Consider the following 16,202-nt stretch of genomic DNA (forward strand, 5'->3'; position numbering starts at 1 on the left):
CCTATTAATTAACTCCTGCTAGTGAAAAAGAAACGCCTCCCCTCTTATCTGTTTCCTGAATAATACTGAGGCTTGCGTATGATCGTTTATGTGCTGCCTGTTCTACCCTGCTGATGTTCATGGTGAATTAAAACTGTTCTGTTGTAATGTGCTGCACATGGTTAATAGGTGTCAGATTATTCCAGCGGTCTGTGATTTGTAGGATGGGGGGAAGCACCGTCCCAGAGTCCTGCGCAGGAGCTATTTGTCTGTGATATGCTGCATCGGCACTGGCAGACTGCTATAAATCAGCCTAATGAGAATATTCAGGTTGATGCACCGACAGTCTGCCGATGCCATAACATGGCCACAGCACATAGTGCAGGGTTGGGAGCTGTCAGGGTGCGGCTTTGGCTGTTTAAACCTGTCTGCAACAGGAATTTCCCTGATTAATGGCTGTGCTTTAAACCATCACATTTAATTACTTTTGATATGAAATAAAATCCGAGATTTCTGTCAATTTTATAACGAAATTCAAACAAATCTCGTTTTTGACACACTTTAATATTTATATCAGTAGCGAACCGTGACTCTTGAACCTTGACCCTCTCACCACTTTCCCTCTGGGAAAAAGTAAACTCTATAATACCTGCATGTTATCTTTGACAAGAATTGTCACAAGCAAACAGTGTGAGAGTTATCGCCAAAATTAAACCAAAAGTAATAAAATGCAAATCATCATTACAAAAAAATTGCATCATCACACAACCTGTGTGTCATTCAGCAGAATATGGTGACAACTGGCCACAAAACCAACAAAATTTAATGCAAGCCGACACATCATGACAGCACTCAGACCAAAGCACATAGACACTTCCGCATATGTTGATAATAAATCACATCATTAGACTGGCAGAGAGCAGCCGATTAAATGTATGTAACAGACCGTATTAAACTTATGATTTGGGAAAAACATGTAACTATTAAGCAGAATTACAGTAAATGTACATGGTCACTAAGTTATTAAATTTACGGACTGACCAGTAATTCTGCAAAATAACTGTTTTCTCAGCTAAAGCTTAACATATAACAGTGGCAGCGGCGGACAGAATAAAATCAGTGATGTAACCTATTCGATTTTAAATAACTTGCCAAAATAGCAAACAATTCCAGCCATAAAGCATTAGCTTCTTGACTGATGCTGTCATCATCCATATCTCTTATAATGCTTTCAAAAGCTTTGGCTTTCTGCACAAAATGAAGCTCTGGTGTAGGTCTTTGCCGATTAACTCCAGCTTTTCTTTAAAGGTTAATCTCGAAAACGCCATGGATAATAAATTAGCAACAATATCCTCCAATAATGTCAAATTATAAATTCCTAAAATAACATTATAACTAATGACTTTTTACTAAAGAAGTTTTTACTTTTTAAACTATTATTTAAACGTTTGTTGTATGTTGTATGTAAACGTCTCTGAGGGTCTAGAGGGCCCTGACGTTTCCCCACTTATTTATATCATTAAAAAGTTGATAGAAAAGCTTCATTATGTGCATTTTAAATATCTAGTTCAGTCATGAAACTCTAGAAGGGCGCTGACTGATAGGTCCTTTACATGCAATCTGCAAGCAATCACATCATTACCGCATGGCACAAGCTGATTGGCCTCTGTTGATCCTGCAGCCAATGAGATTGCAGGCTAGTACTGCAGTGTGTCTATCAGAGTTCGTCTGAACGCCTCCACCTCCCCCAGCTCCACTTGCCTAGATATGCTATGGGATTTATGCATGTGTATTTATGCAGCATATCTTATGTGCTCACAGCAGTGTGTCTGAGTATCTATTAGCAGTAGCAAGTCCGTTGCAAGTCCAGCAGCAAGCAGCATAGCAGATCTAATCCGCCAGGACCAAATACATTAACATTTTTTTGCAAAGTTTGATCATCATACAATGAAAGTTTATCATTTGAACAAGTTTTAGATCCTGTCAGTTTAAACATTCAAGGGATTTTAAACCATTTGAGCGCACGAAGACGCGAAAGTCAACTCAATTCTGAACGTCCGGCTGCTTTCTGCGCGCACACACACACACACACACACAGAGCCGTACAGATGCACGTGAACACCGCATGCTGTTCTCTTCTGCATCTATTTGTGGCTGAACGGATACATACATGCAAAAAAAAAAAGGTCAAAATGCACATAAAAGATCGACTATCCTCGTAAACACAATTGATTATGGCTTATGTCGGTGAATGAATCAACTGAGAAAGAAAACCGGATGTGTAACAGTATTTTGGATCCGCGCCGCACATTCGCTCTTAAAGTAACAGAAGCCCCTGCTGCTTTCTGTGTCATGAATGTTAATCAAACAACAAAAGACTAAGAGAAAAATCACTTTTGTAGTTTTAACAAAGATTAATTATGTTTAATTTATACAGCAAGACTATGCAGTGTTATTTTAGATTTGATTAATCAGTTTCTGTATCTGAATACTGTTAGACTTACCTGGAAAATATAAAGCTCTATTTAATTTGTATCATTGTTCTATTATATTTATCTATGCTTGTAATTTGTTCATTATTTTCTATGCGTATTCACTTACCTTCAAAATCACCCCAATTGTTCTAGAATGATTCATTCTTTCCAAATAGAGCTATTCAAGTCATCTGGTGAATTTTTTTCCAATTGCAATATATCGCAGAAAAACAAAATATCGCAATGTCAGTTTTTTTTTTTTTTTTTATATTGTTTTATATTGTTTTTTTATATTGTGCCCTAGTAAGCAGCAAGTAAAGAAATCACATGTATTAGATCTGTGTATTAAAGTGACATCAGTGTAATATACAGCACCTACTGCATGCTGTTAATATGAACCAAACAACAACAAAAAAAAAAAAAAACAGAAAATCACTCTCTGCTCTTGATTGAATAACTTTAGTAGCTTTAATAAGAATACATTTCTTTCTTGAATGCTGCTGTTAAATGCTCGAACTGTGTACAGCTCACTGAGGGCGGGGTCTATGCTAATAGGGCAGAATCTGTCATCAGCAGTCGTAGGCGGGGCCTGTGCAGTGTGACATCACACATGCTACAATCTGCAAACAGCTTGTTCTGAGACACTGCTCATGATTATGGGGATTAAAAAAGAGGAGTGGGTGGATTTTTACCATTGTAGGGTGGTTGTGTACACACACCATGTAGAAGTGAATTTTGCATAATAGGTCCTCTTTAAACGATTTCAGTGCATAACGTGGAGGCAAAGCAAAGTGGTTGCCTCCGTGGAGTGCGTTCAAATTGTTTAATGCACAGCTAGCTGTGGATTATCCCGCTTATACAATGGTCATTTACCAGCATTGACAACTGTTATAAGCTATTATTAATGTTTGCAGCGCAATATTTGACTGGAAGGGTAAAAATGACAGTTATTTTCATCAGCTATGACTCTTTAGATCTAGCATTCTGTCCGCTTTAAATCAAACAGAGATATAGTCACAGAGAGAGAGAGAGAGAGAGAGAGAGAGAGAGAGAGGTGTGTGTGTGTGTGTGTGTGTGTGTGTGTGTGTGTGTGTGTGTGTGTGTGTGTGTGTGTGAATTACCTGTGTCTGTGCAGAGTTTCTTTACTAGCAATGAAGCTGTGAGTTTAATTACTTAAAAACCAGCAAAGCTACAACCTCCTTGCTGAGTAATATAATGTAGCGAATCAGTAGCGGAGCTAATTTATTAATAAAAGTCACAGGGCTCCGATAATACGTTTTTGTGCTCCTCTATGTGTTCTCTATGTGCAAGTGTGTGTGTGTGTGTGTGTGTGTGTGTGTGTGTGTGCAAAGCAGTGCATTAATACAGATCTGTGAATGAGATTTTACTGACTTGGGACGACTTGTGCATTAAACGGTTTAATGCATACCTTCCAGCCAATCAGAATTGAGTATTCAGACAGACCATGGAATAAATGTAATTAATTATTTATTAAATAAACATTATTTATGGTTTCATTTTTCAGCTAAAAAAATATTACCCAAATACAACTGGATTATACCATGTGGTAAAAAACTATTCTGGAGATGTGAAAAGCTAATTCAGAGAGTGCTCAGGATGTGTTTTTCTCCTCTGTTTCTTCTATACAGGACCTTAACTGCCTGTTTGAAATTTACCTGAAGCCCCTACAAAAGGAGACCTTTCTCAGCCAAGACGAGGTAAAGCTGAACACATACTGGAGCTGGATTCAAGGGCTCAGTGTCGGATAGAGTTGTCACCGATAACACAGTGATAAATCGTGGCTCATTTGCCATAAGCTTGCATGTCCCCACTTTCCCTTCTGCTGTGACTGATGCCAAAGACTCACATGTTTAACTTGCCAGTTTCCAGACTGACGCCCAGTGAACTGGATATGACCCTGACATGTCTCAGGATGTCCCTGAGGAAAGATCAGTCAATATGTGCTGAGAAGTGGGCCATATTAAAGCCCCGTTAATGGACGCTGGAGCATGGCCTCGCACAAATTAGACAAGGACTAAACATAAAGTGGCTTTAGCACTGGTTCTTAAGTTACTAGTGACAATGTGGGTGGCAATAACAATTTAGAAAGAGGTGCTAGAAAGTCTGCTAGCGCAGCTGAAACAAAATCTGCAGATTTAAAAGGGGTCCTGTGAAGTATTAAATTGTACCCTGTTATGTAATTTTCGCTTTTATATTAAATTTTTTTGTTAAGATGGCCTTCCACACTGAAATCAGTTGCTTGCATGCTGGCTTTAATGAATGTTTTTCATATATAAAAGTTCTGTTTAATGGTTGTGGGTTTTCTTTCCCCAGATGGAAAGTCTTTTTGGCAGCCTTCCAGAGATGCTGGACTTCCAGAAAGTTTTCCTGCAGACCCTGGAGGAGAAGATTAGTTCCTCCCCCAACTTCCACACACTCGAGACCCCTGTGCAATTCAAGGTGGACATGCCAAATGCATTCATTGCAAACATGGCTTTCATTCATACTCTTATCTGTAATATAGGAGACCAGTGGTGTTTTAAAATGAAGAAGCAAAGTCCTCATTTTTTTTATATAGGCTACTGTATATCAAATATAAATGGATGTCCATTATTCTTAATTTCCTGATTAAATAAACACTACATAAAAAGAGAGAGACTAAATACAATTCTATTTTGTATTTTTTGCAATAACTATGTAATGTTTTATTTATAAAGCCAAGTAGGCCTATAAATTTCATCAACAGTGTTTTTACGCATTTTTACATTTATTCCAAAATAATAACTAAAGGCAGTAACAATTCAAACAGTATATATTTGCGAACTAATGTTCAGCTTTTCTTTTTAATAGTCAGCTTATTTTCAGCAGTCATCAAGCTTGTACACACTGGTTACAGACACAGAGATGTACCTTTAATTTCCCCAAGCTGATTCTCACTAAAACCCCCCACAGTCATCATGTTTTCAGACCATTTCAGGTTTGATTTTGACGTGACAAAGCGGTAACAGTTGTTTACTTACTTTTCAGTTAGTCTTCCCATTAACACCATTACTGTCTTCATTCAGACTGATGAGAACGTACACGAAAACAAGAGGCGGGAATTATCGCGTCAACCAATCATATCCAATCATAACTGATCATATCCAATCATAGCGCGATGGAGGCTTTGCCTCCTCTCATGTGACTTTCCCACATTCATTCTCAGTTACCCCCCACTAAACCCAGTGCACGCATTGGGGGTCTGTTTTAACTCAATGGGGACAGAGGAGGCAAGCCTTCTGCTGTAACTTCACCTGCAGGTGTCGCTGTTGGACAGTGTTACTTAATAAAAACAAGTGACTTTTACACATTTTGTATATTTGCATTGTTTTTTGTAATATCGATTCTTTTCTCATCCAGTGTTTTTGAGGAGGCACTGCCTCCCTTGCCTCCTCGGTGGAAACGCCCCTGTATGAGACATAGACAGCATTTTAGTAGAGAGCTCTCAGTTTTGCGAATAATTTTTTTTATACGTAAAAGAAAAAAAGATTATGACATTTACTTATGTTTTTTTCTTCCATGGAACACAAGGATGTATTTATTTAGTGAAATGTGAAAAGTTTGAATGTGCAAATGCAAATGAGGGAAAGATTTTCAATTAAAAAGCTTGGTACAACTTTGTATATAGCGCATGAGTCATATGGGCTTTGTTTATTGTTTTTAATGAATTTTTTAATGAATCTCCAGTTTTGGAGCCCTATATGGTTTCATTATGCTAAAGAGCATCTCGAGTATATTCACTGCAAAATATCTCCTTTTGTGCCTCATGGAAGAAAATCAAAGAGGTTTGGAATGACATGTGGGGTGGCTAAGATTAAATGGTTCATTTTTGTTTGAACTGTTCCTTGAAGTGATCCTGATTCAAGCGAAAGACTTGTGTCATACCTGCTTCTCAACTCATGAAGCATCATTGCTGTCTTTCTTTCTTTCTTTCTTTCCTTACCTAGAAGCTGCTCTTCTCACTGGGTGGTTCGTTTCTGTATTATGCAGAGCACTTCAAACTTTACAGCGGCTTTTGCGCCAACCACATTAAAGTGCAGAAGGTTCTGGAAAGAGGTACGGCACTGCACATTACCCCTTCACATCTGGGAGCAAGAAAACAGAATAGATTATTTCTATTAAATATAGAATCATTTAAGTGATCTTGCATTCTGTGTGGGTCCTGTTTTATGCTGGCAATGTCACAACACCAAGAGCCGTTGTTGGTTTATCTTTTCATCATAATCTACCGAGTATTAATGATTCGCGACTATAAATGTTGAACTGAATTTATGCGTGCAACATTAGCCTTGTTTTCCATCTCGGGCAGCCTGCCCGGTAACAAATGAATGAGAAGCTGCCCTGCCCACAGTCAAAGTGGGAAAACTGTACCTCGTCCTCCTTTTTAATTCATCCCATTACAAGATGAGAGCAATCCTCAGAGCACCACAGAAATTGCACTGTAATGGCTATAAAAAAAAAACAACACGCTCTGTTTAACCACTGCAGGGTAAGGACATGAAGCGCAGCGCTTGCACTGCAGACGCAACAACAGGAGTGTGCGTAGCTGTCTGTCAGCGGTGCTTGTAATTATACATTCTCACACACTGCTTCTGTTGTGCCAAGGTTTCCGTTCGCAAAGCGAAAACGACTTTTTTGTGTCGGCGTGTTAATTGCCTGCCAATTGCTCCCTGAAGTGTCAATCCATCTGGGGCGAGGAGTGCCTCAATTACTGCTCTAATAGCTCCTCTTGATTTGAACGACAGTGCGGGTGATACATTTATCATTCTGCGTGCTGTAGAGGTGGTGGTGTTGAACTCCCCTCACAAACTCCTGCCAAGACATGTCACAAGGCTTCATGACATACAAAATCTAGCTGCTCCATACTCACCTTGGTGTTGTTCATTGTCTGCAGTGTTGCGTTTATACTGCAGTGTTTCTAACAAGGTGTCAGACAGCCTGTGCTGCCTCCTTGTGGATGGGTTTTGTGCCCTGTGTGCATTGCCTAAAGCCGTTTTACCTGCAGTGGCCATCGAAAAAACACTATTTCTAGCTCAGTGGGTGGCGCTAATTTATGATTTGTCTTTTCTCTCTAGCCAAAACAGATCGATCCTTTAAGGAGTTCCTCGATGCAAAGAATCCAACCAAGCAGCACTCAACCACACTGGAGTCCTACCTGATCAAGCCGGTGCAAAGAGTGCTGAAGTACCCCCTGCTGCTCCGCGAGCTGGTGTCTCTCACGGACACAGACAGTGAGGAACACTACCACCTCACAGGTACATCACACGCACAGACGGGGGCTGCTTTTGCGCAGTTTCCAGATGTCTGGTTGCATTTTTGTGGGTGGGTTGTTGAGAATTAAAGAGTTTGTTCATGCAAAATGAAAATTCTTTATTTATTAATCATTAATTACTCACCCTTATGACGTTCCACACCCATAAGACCTTCGTTCATCTTCAGAACATGAAGATCTTTTTGATGAAATCTGAGCGCTTTCTGTTCCTCCATAGACAGCAATGCGACTGTCACTTTGACACTTCAAAAAGGTCATCTCTTTCAAGAGATTATAAAACTAATCCATATGAATTAGACGGTTTAGTCCAAATTTTCTGTAGAGACTCGATCAATTAACAGATTTAATTCAGGCTTTTAAGCATTTAAACATTGATCAGCGAACATAAACAGAAGCTCAACCAAACCTGCTTGATGCGTGAGAACAAACCTCTTGCTGAAGCTCAAACGTGCTGCGTAACATGAGAATGAACCTCATTGGTTCTTGCGGAATCTCAAACATGATGTGTAACATGAGAATGAACCTCATTGGTTCTCTCACATCAAGTAAACATGCTTGTATGTGAATAAAAGCCTAAATTAAATCTGTTCATCATATAAAGCGATCGTCTCTTCAAAACATTTGGACTAAACCGCTCAATTCATATGGATCAGTTTTACAATCTCTTTATGAACTTTTTGAAGCTTCAAAGTGGTAGTAGTGTAGCTGTCAATGGAGGGACAGAAACCTCTCAGATTTCATCAAAAATATCTTCATTTGTGCTCTGAAGATGAATGAAGGTCTTACGGGTGTGGAACGACATGAGGGTGAGTAATTAATGACAGAAATTTCATTTTTGGGTGAACTAACCCTTTAAAGAGCGTGTTTTGAGCAAATATCAGAGCTGCCCTTTTCATGCTATGAAAGCATGTTGTGATCAGGGACCAGTGTGGAAATTGTTCAAAATAGCTAAATTGTTCAAAATAAATAATAATAATTCTGTTCTGCGAAAGCATCAGAATGACATGAGGGTAATTCATCAATGGCAATTGTAATTTTTGGGTGAACTAATCACAAGACAAATTCCAGGATTGTTCCCAGTAATGTTACCAAGGGAGTTTTGGGGCATTCCAGCTCTGGATTGATGTCAAACTGCAGTCAACATGTCGGTGTGAACTCAGTTTTCTGGAATCAAAGCCCAGTGTGAATGTATCTTAAACAGTTTTTTTTTTTTCTTTTCTTATTACAGAGGCACTTAAGGAAATGGAAAAAGTTGCGAGCCACATCAATGAGATGCAGAAGATCTATGAGGACTATGGTGCAGTATTTGACCAGCTGGTAGCAGAGCAAAGTGGCTCTGAGAAAGAGGTACAGCTGCATAAACAGTCTGAACGCACCAGGGTAATACCCTGATTTAACTCCATATTCAGTTATCATCTGTCTCTCTCTTCCACTTTTTCTCCCAGGTCACAGAGATTTCTATGGGACAGTTCCTCATGCATTCCTCTGTGATCTGGCTCAACCCGCTCCCGTCGCTGGGCCGTATGAAAAAGGACCCTGAGCTGACTGTTTTTGGTGAGGCTTTGCTCTTTTCCCATGAAACCATTACATTCTTAGTTACATTTTCATGTGCCAAAATAAATGTTTTATACCTTAATATATTAGTAGTTTTTTAACTTTATTTTTAAACAAATGCACAAATCTTCTACTTTCCCATATATTGCCTCAGTTCTGTCGTCATGCAACACTCAGCTTGAACTATCCACAGAGCTTTTTATAGCTTTGTGAAAGTATGCCGGGCTTGTTTTGGCAGCAGTTCTGTATCCTCAAAGACAAAGAATTCTGTCATTTTCTAAAATTAACATATCTGCTTGACTCTCTGATTTGTCATTAGTTTTTAAGAGAGCTGTGATACTGCTGTACAGGGAGAACAACAAAGTGAAAAAGAAGATGGTGAGTCTTGTTTTCACTTCGGGTCTAATTACTTTAGCAGCTCTTTAAAAGGGTCCCTTCATTTTGTCATTTCTTTTTTCATGTATTATCCACCTTATTTTTCAGGTAAGAGTGGGCAATTTGTAAATTTAATGTGTCCAGTTATTTTTAGATGTACAAAAATGCTCGTTATGATGCTTAATATTGCAAACTGGTATTTCTTACCATATTATTTTAATGTATTGTCTTAATTATAAACACACTGGTTTGTAGTGCAAACAGTTTTACAGTTTAATGCACTTTGATATTCTTCTCGTTATTTCCCTATAGTGGCTAATAAATTGGAAGTCTCACACATTGACAGAAAACACCTTACTTCTGAGTTGAAAAATAAGATGGATACTGTGACAAGTTTAGAAAACAATCCTAAATATAAATATGGGCAGTCATTTCATTAACCCTTGTAAGCTATTAGTTTGCTTAAAATAAAAAATAAAAATTCCCTTCGTCCAAATGGCATTAAATTTTGTAGCGCTGTTAATACTTTGTAGAACTACAAAAAAAAAAAAAAAGAGATAAATACATGTTATCTTCTTTTATGTTAGTGTGGAAAAAAGTCGCACTCAAGCTGTTCTCGAAAATGGATAAAATTAATTCTCAAAATCACAAACGATGAAGAACACACAGACAGAAATGAAGTGGCAACACTTTAAAACATCCACAATGCAAAATGATCAGGCTCTCTCACACACACACACACACACACACACACACACACACACACAGGAATGAATTAGTGAGACTATAAAAATTGCTGTTATAATTTCTCAGTTAAAATCAGCCAAAATGCACAATCACAAAAAAAATAAAGTGGTGACACCACGAAGCATCCAAGATGGAGAACAGTGTGCACTCTCTCACACACCCACACACACACACACAGAGAGATGAAAGGATGAGACAATACAATTTAGCACAGACTTCAGTACAAAACTTACTTTAGTACAAAAAAATGCTAAACTTGGACAAACAGTGATTTTTATTGTTTTTATTATATCATTGTGATTTCATAATATGTAGATTTGAATCCAACTGGAAAAAAAACATGCAAATATGTCTTTCAGTTAGTCAAAAAGCATGCCAAATAGCATTGTAAATAGCAATAGTGGAGCTATAGTCATCTATTGGTGAAAGTGATCATTTTTTACTTTTACTTTTTTCCAACAGATGGCAAAAATCTTACACTAAAATATGGCAAATTATCCATATCTCCATGATTGAAAATTTGAAATGTGGAGCTTTTTTAAAGTGAATTTTGAATTTTACATAAATGCATGTTTTGTTTTGTTTTTTGGGAGGAAAAACAACCCATTTAAAAATATTTATTAATTTATTTATATAAATTTAAAACATGCCATAAATCCCCCCCCAAATCTGCACAAATGTAGAGCAAAAACATTAATAAAGTGAGAAAAATTAAAAACATTATTTTGTTATAAAATCACATTTTATTGTCTGGAGACACCAGTAGCCTTACAAGGGTAAGGGTAACAGCTTACAAGGGTTAAGTATTCATCCTTTTTGACATAAATATGCAGATTTTGGATTAAAATGGTTTTGCAGATTTCTTTTCATTAATTGTGTTTGGTGATTTGAAGTTATGGACATTCACATAGTACAGTTTTAATAAAAATATAAATTCTATAAATTCCTTCAATGTCATGTGCATGCTTTTGTTTTCCAGCCAACTTCAAGATCAGCCCATGCAGATCAGGATCCATTCAAGTTTCGCTGGCTCATTCCCCTGTCAGCACTGCAGGTTAGACTGGGCAATACTGCAGGTAAGACACACATCTGGCTTGTTTGAGCTCATAGAGACAGTATGATTTAACAGTAATTACCAAATGTACAAATAATCAACCTTGCCTTTTAATGTTGTCTGAAGACACAGACTGCATCTGGGAGCTGATCCACACCAAATCACAAAAAGAGGGCAGGCCGGAGACGGTGTTCCAGCTGTGTAGCAGGTGGGAATTACCTACTTGGTCATTTATAAACTTAGTGTCCCATTTTATTCCATACAGAGCGTAACATTTGACATTTTCTTGCAGCACTCCAGAGTGCAAAGTCAACATCATCCGGGTGATGCGTTCCATCCTGCGGGAGAACTTGCGTCGGAACAAGCAAAAAGTTGAGCAGCAGTCGGAGAGAGTCTGTAAAAAGTGTCTTAGTCCCCTTCGGAAAACTCTGCCAGCTTCTGCTAAGCTAGGTCAGTGTGAGCTCTCCTTTACTTACATGTCTGATACTGTGTCTGCACTGGAAGTGGACAACATTGTGTTACATCACAGTGGAAGTGCTGAAGCTGAACATTACAGAACCATCAGCTATAATCTTGAGGCAAGACTTCAAAGGATGTCCGTTGGTAAACGATTACTATATCACAAGCTGCCTTTGAACTTCAGAACTTATTAAAATATATAACAAAGGTCATAGCAATCAATTGACCTTATGACAGTGGTTAACTTTTGAAGGTGCCACTCTGTCCCTCAAAAAAAAGGATGCTGCGAGTTGGTCATTAAAAACAACGTCTGATTGAACGCTTGCATTTTTTGAGATTATTGCCTAATTTCGAGAACAGAAACAAAACTCCATTAACTAGCCATTCTGGATAACTAGTATTGAAAGGAAAAAGGAATTTGATGGACAAAATGGTGGACAGCAACAGCTATTTGAGTGACTATTTGGGCTGTCAGTCATTTATCTGTCGTAGGATCAATTCAGTCTAAAGCAGTGGTTTTCAATCCTGGTTCTGGAGACCCACCTCTCTGAACATTTCGTATGTCTCGCCTCTCCGACACTCAGTTCAGTTCATGGAGCTCTCATTTAATGAGCTGATGATCTTAATCAGGTGTGTCAGATAAGAGACTAGGTTTGTCAAAAGTACCGACATCGGTTCCAAATCAGTACTGAAATTTTAAAAATGTGACGATACCAGCATTTCCCCCTAGCATTTTGAGCGCTGTTGAGCGGATTTGTAAACACCTCTGATTGGCCTTTGTGTTCACACGCTCATCAGATACGTCTGTGATTGGCTACAATGATCAACGCTTCAAAAACATGTTGTAAATAGACATCAATGATTCTCTTCACCGAGCGCTTACACAGATACACACAGGAGTGTTTGAAAGCAGGCATCTATCAATGGATCCATCTATCAGTGGATAAAAAACACTCTCATGTGTATCTGTGTAAGCGCTCGGTGAAGTGCGTCAAGTGTCTTATATCGTTGGAGTCCTTGGCTCAAGACGGCCAAAATGAATGCCTCAGATTCGCTCGCCATTCTGGCGAAATTTTCAGGTATTTGCGAACTAGTCCTAGGTTTTTGATCGGAACAAAACCAGTGCAGTAAGATTCTCTGGAGTCTGATTGTCAAAATATCAAAAATTTATTTTTGACCCTCTAAGGGTCACAAAAACGTTCAAAGTGGGTGGAGCCGCTTTTACTAAAATGGCTATAACTTGTGAACATATGTAAGAGCTCATTCTGTGGCAACTGGCCACTTGGTGGTGCTATAACATGAAAATGGCTATAACTACTTCACTGTTAGTCCAATTGACTTGATTGGCATTGCAGTGTCTTTGTCCAAGGAGCCATGATTGTCTATGAGGGCATTGACGTATCTCCAAAAAACGGCCAATGAAGTTTGAGCAGCTATCAGACAAGGTTATCGGAGGCTGATTGGATAGAAACTCACTGGGCCTGTTTGACTCCCGGCACTAGAGGCCTGTGAGAAATTTGAAAGAAATAGGCCACCAGAGGGCGCCTTCATGTTTTTCACGTGCTTAAAGGATTGTGTACCGCGCAATCTTTCGCACATGCCCACGACATTTGTACCACATGGTAGAACTCCTCACTCTGAGCAACTTTGCCTCTAGGACCGCCGCTGTCCATCGAATCATTCGTTAAATATTGGAGATTATTTAAAAAAAACAGCTTTTTTAAACTAGTCCTGAGATTTTGGCTCAACCTCAATAACTGTTAAAAAGCTTTAAAACCATATATTTCCTATGGTAAATTGCCTGTAAATGGTCTTTTCCAGCTATGATGGAGATGGTTACAGGCTTGCTAATTAAAACATTATACCTTTTTTACACATGTGCTTAAAGGTCTCAATGTGCTTGAACCCCGATAATTGCCGCTCGCATCTATAGTTACAACATGTTTTTGAAGTGTTGTTCATTGTAGCCAATCACAGACATCTGTTGAGTGCATGAACACAATGACCAATCAAAGGTGTTTAAGAATCCATTCAACAGCGCTCAAAATGCTAGGGGGAAATGCTGGTGTCGTCAAATTTTTATCATTTCAATACTGACTTGGTTTACTTTTGGAAACACTACAAGAGACATACAAAATGTGCAGAGCGGTGGGTCTCCTGGACAAGGATTAAAAACCACTGTTCTGAAGTGTTGAAACAAAGTGACTTGTGTAGCTTTGTGGCAAGTTAAGAACAAGTCTTGTCAACAGTCAAAATGCAATGCTTCATCACATGCATCTAGTGTAGACATGGTGTTGAGATACTGATGTACTGATAATATTTGACATGGATTGTACTCTTCCTCTAAGATCTTAACATCTATGACTGTTTATGTGTGCACCACAGGTTCTTCTAGAGCGTTTTTGCTCTCCAGGCTGCCTTCAAATGACAGTTCCAACCCCAACAATGATCCATTGCGGCCGTCTCTACCAGACTCAGATTCAGCCAGTGTAAGCAGTGGAACCACCAGCAGTGCCAGCGCTCCTCTGGATCAGCCGTCACAGAGTGGCCTCAAAGAATCCAACATCATCAGTGATGAGGACGAGGAGAACAACGACCAGCAGGAGTGGCGAGGCAATCCCAGTGCTATCGAAGCCCAGTTTTGCAGGCTTCAGCTGACCGAGGAAGCCTCCCAGGCACCTGCTCCCTGTGTGCAGCCGGAGAGCGGAGAAGTGGACACTCCAGAAAGGCGGTCTTCTATAAAGCGAGCTCACTTCGGCGCGGTCAAACGCAAGCCTGTCAGAGGCACAGGTAGCCTCAGACGCAGCCAGGCGGCCCTGCTGAACATGCATCGACACAGCCACTCATTGGACAGCCAGACAGAGATGATGGCAAATAATGTTGACCTTAACTCACTACTGGAGAAGGAGTTCAGTGTGCAGAGCCTGACCTCTGTTGTCAACGAGGATTTCTTCTATGACAACACCACGGAGGCAAAGAATGCAGCAGCGACATAGTATCACCTGGACACCTCAGAACAAAGCTTAGCATGGCTTCATCACCTATATGCTTGATCTGGTGTGGAGCCACATTATCCCATGCAGCCTTTGCAAAGCTATCAGCCAATTTAAGGAAGCAACTGAAGGCCAGTCAATGCAGTCTTAGTTTCATCTTTTGTGGAACCACAGTTTGACAGACCTTTAATAAGATGGTGTTAAGCATTGCGTCCTCCATGATCCACAGCACTAATTTACTGAACTGCCCACATAGCAACTGTTTTGCACCAGAGAACCAAATTACTGGTCTTAGTTACGCTGTGTAAGAAGGGCAAAGGCATGTGTGTTTTCCCACACGTACACATAATAAGAGCTATCCAAGTACAGGACCGAATTTTGTCAGGTTTTTAATTTTGCCTTGTAAAACACAGGACACTACAAATATTTCTTGCTTTAAATATAAGCATTGCTTTGGTCATGGATTTGCTTTGTATAAAACGTTTTATTTATTAGCAAGTTTTTATAAATATATATTTCATTTTAATAGGAATCCAAAAGGTTGGGTTGAGGATTTGATAAACCACCCATGATACTTTCTCCTTCGCTATAACAAAGTGGTCAGCTGTAAACATTCGATCAGGAATTTAAATGTGCTATGCTGGAAATGTACCTCTAAAATAAAGCCTGCAGTTGTCCTTTTTTTAGAATGTTCAAATGTGTAAATATTATTTTTTCATGGATTACTGTGACTTAATTTTAAGAGTTTATATACGTTTGACCCTTCACAGTCAAAAAAACTGTAATAAAAGGTGTCTGATTGTTGTTATTGGATTATTTTTGTCCTAATGACTTTCTGTAACCTGCAAAAAAGCACAAACTTTGTTTCTCTGTTTGATAAACAAAGTAATAAAGTGCATACATTGAGAAATGACACAAATGAACCACGCTTTCAGCATTCGATTTGAACATTAAAGGGTTAGTTCACCCAAAAATGAAATTTCTGTCATTAATTACTCACCCTCATGTCATTCCACACCTGTAAGTTTCGTTCATCTTCTGAACACAAATGAAGATATTTTTAATGAAATCGGAGAGGTTTCTGTCCCTCCATTGACAGCTACACAACTACCACTTTTAAGCCCCAGAAAGTTAGTAAAGACATCATTAAAGTACTCCATGTGACTCCAGTGGTTTAACCTCAATTATATAAAGCGTTTAGTACTGCGTTTGCAACTTGATCTTTGACGCTTTCAAAAAGTCCATAAAGAGATCAT

The 16,202-nt window shown here is 39.0% G+C and overlaps 1 protein-coding gene across 5 annotated transcripts in view; it reads left to right on the forward strand.

Annotated features, from left to right (window-relative positions):
• The window catches only part of tiam2a (TIAM Rac1 associated GEF 2a), a 127,389-nt gene extending 111,630 nt beyond the window's left edge, over positions 1-15,759 (forward strand). For all 5 annotated transcript variants that reach the window (XM_051868115.1, XM_051868112.1, XM_051868116.1 and 2 more), the window contains 11 exons: positions 4,103-4,171; positions 4,788-4,913; positions 6,440-6,548; positions 7,568-7,747; positions 8,993-9,111; positions 9,210-9,318; positions 9,638-9,696; positions 11,420-11,516; positions 11,621-11,702; positions 11,787-11,944; positions 14,339-15,759. In XM_051868115.1, the coding sequence (XP_051724075.1) occupies positions 4,103-4,171; positions 4,788-4,913; positions 6,440-6,548; positions 7,568-7,747; positions 8,993-9,111; positions 9,210-9,318; positions 9,638-9,696; positions 11,420-11,516; positions 11,621-11,702; positions 11,787-11,944; positions 14,339-14,949 (1,719 nt within the window). In that variant the 3' untranslated portion in view covers positions 14,950-15,759. The remainder of the gene's footprint in view (positions 1-4,102; positions 4,172-4,787; positions 4,914-6,439; positions 6,549-7,567; positions 7,748-8,992; positions 9,112-9,209; positions 9,319-9,637; positions 9,697-11,419; positions 11,517-11,620; positions 11,703-11,786; positions 11,945-14,338) is intronic.
• The last annotated feature ends 443 nt before the right edge of the window (positions 15,760-16,202 follow it).

Source organism: Ctenopharyngodon idella, chromosome 17, assembly GCF_019924925.1.
Source record: "Ctenopharyngodon idella isolate HZGC_01 chromosome 17, HZGC01, whole genome shotgun sequence".
Lineage (NCBI taxonomy): Eukaryota > Metazoa > Chordata > Actinopteri > Cypriniformes > Xenocyprididae > Ctenopharyngodon > Ctenopharyngodon idella.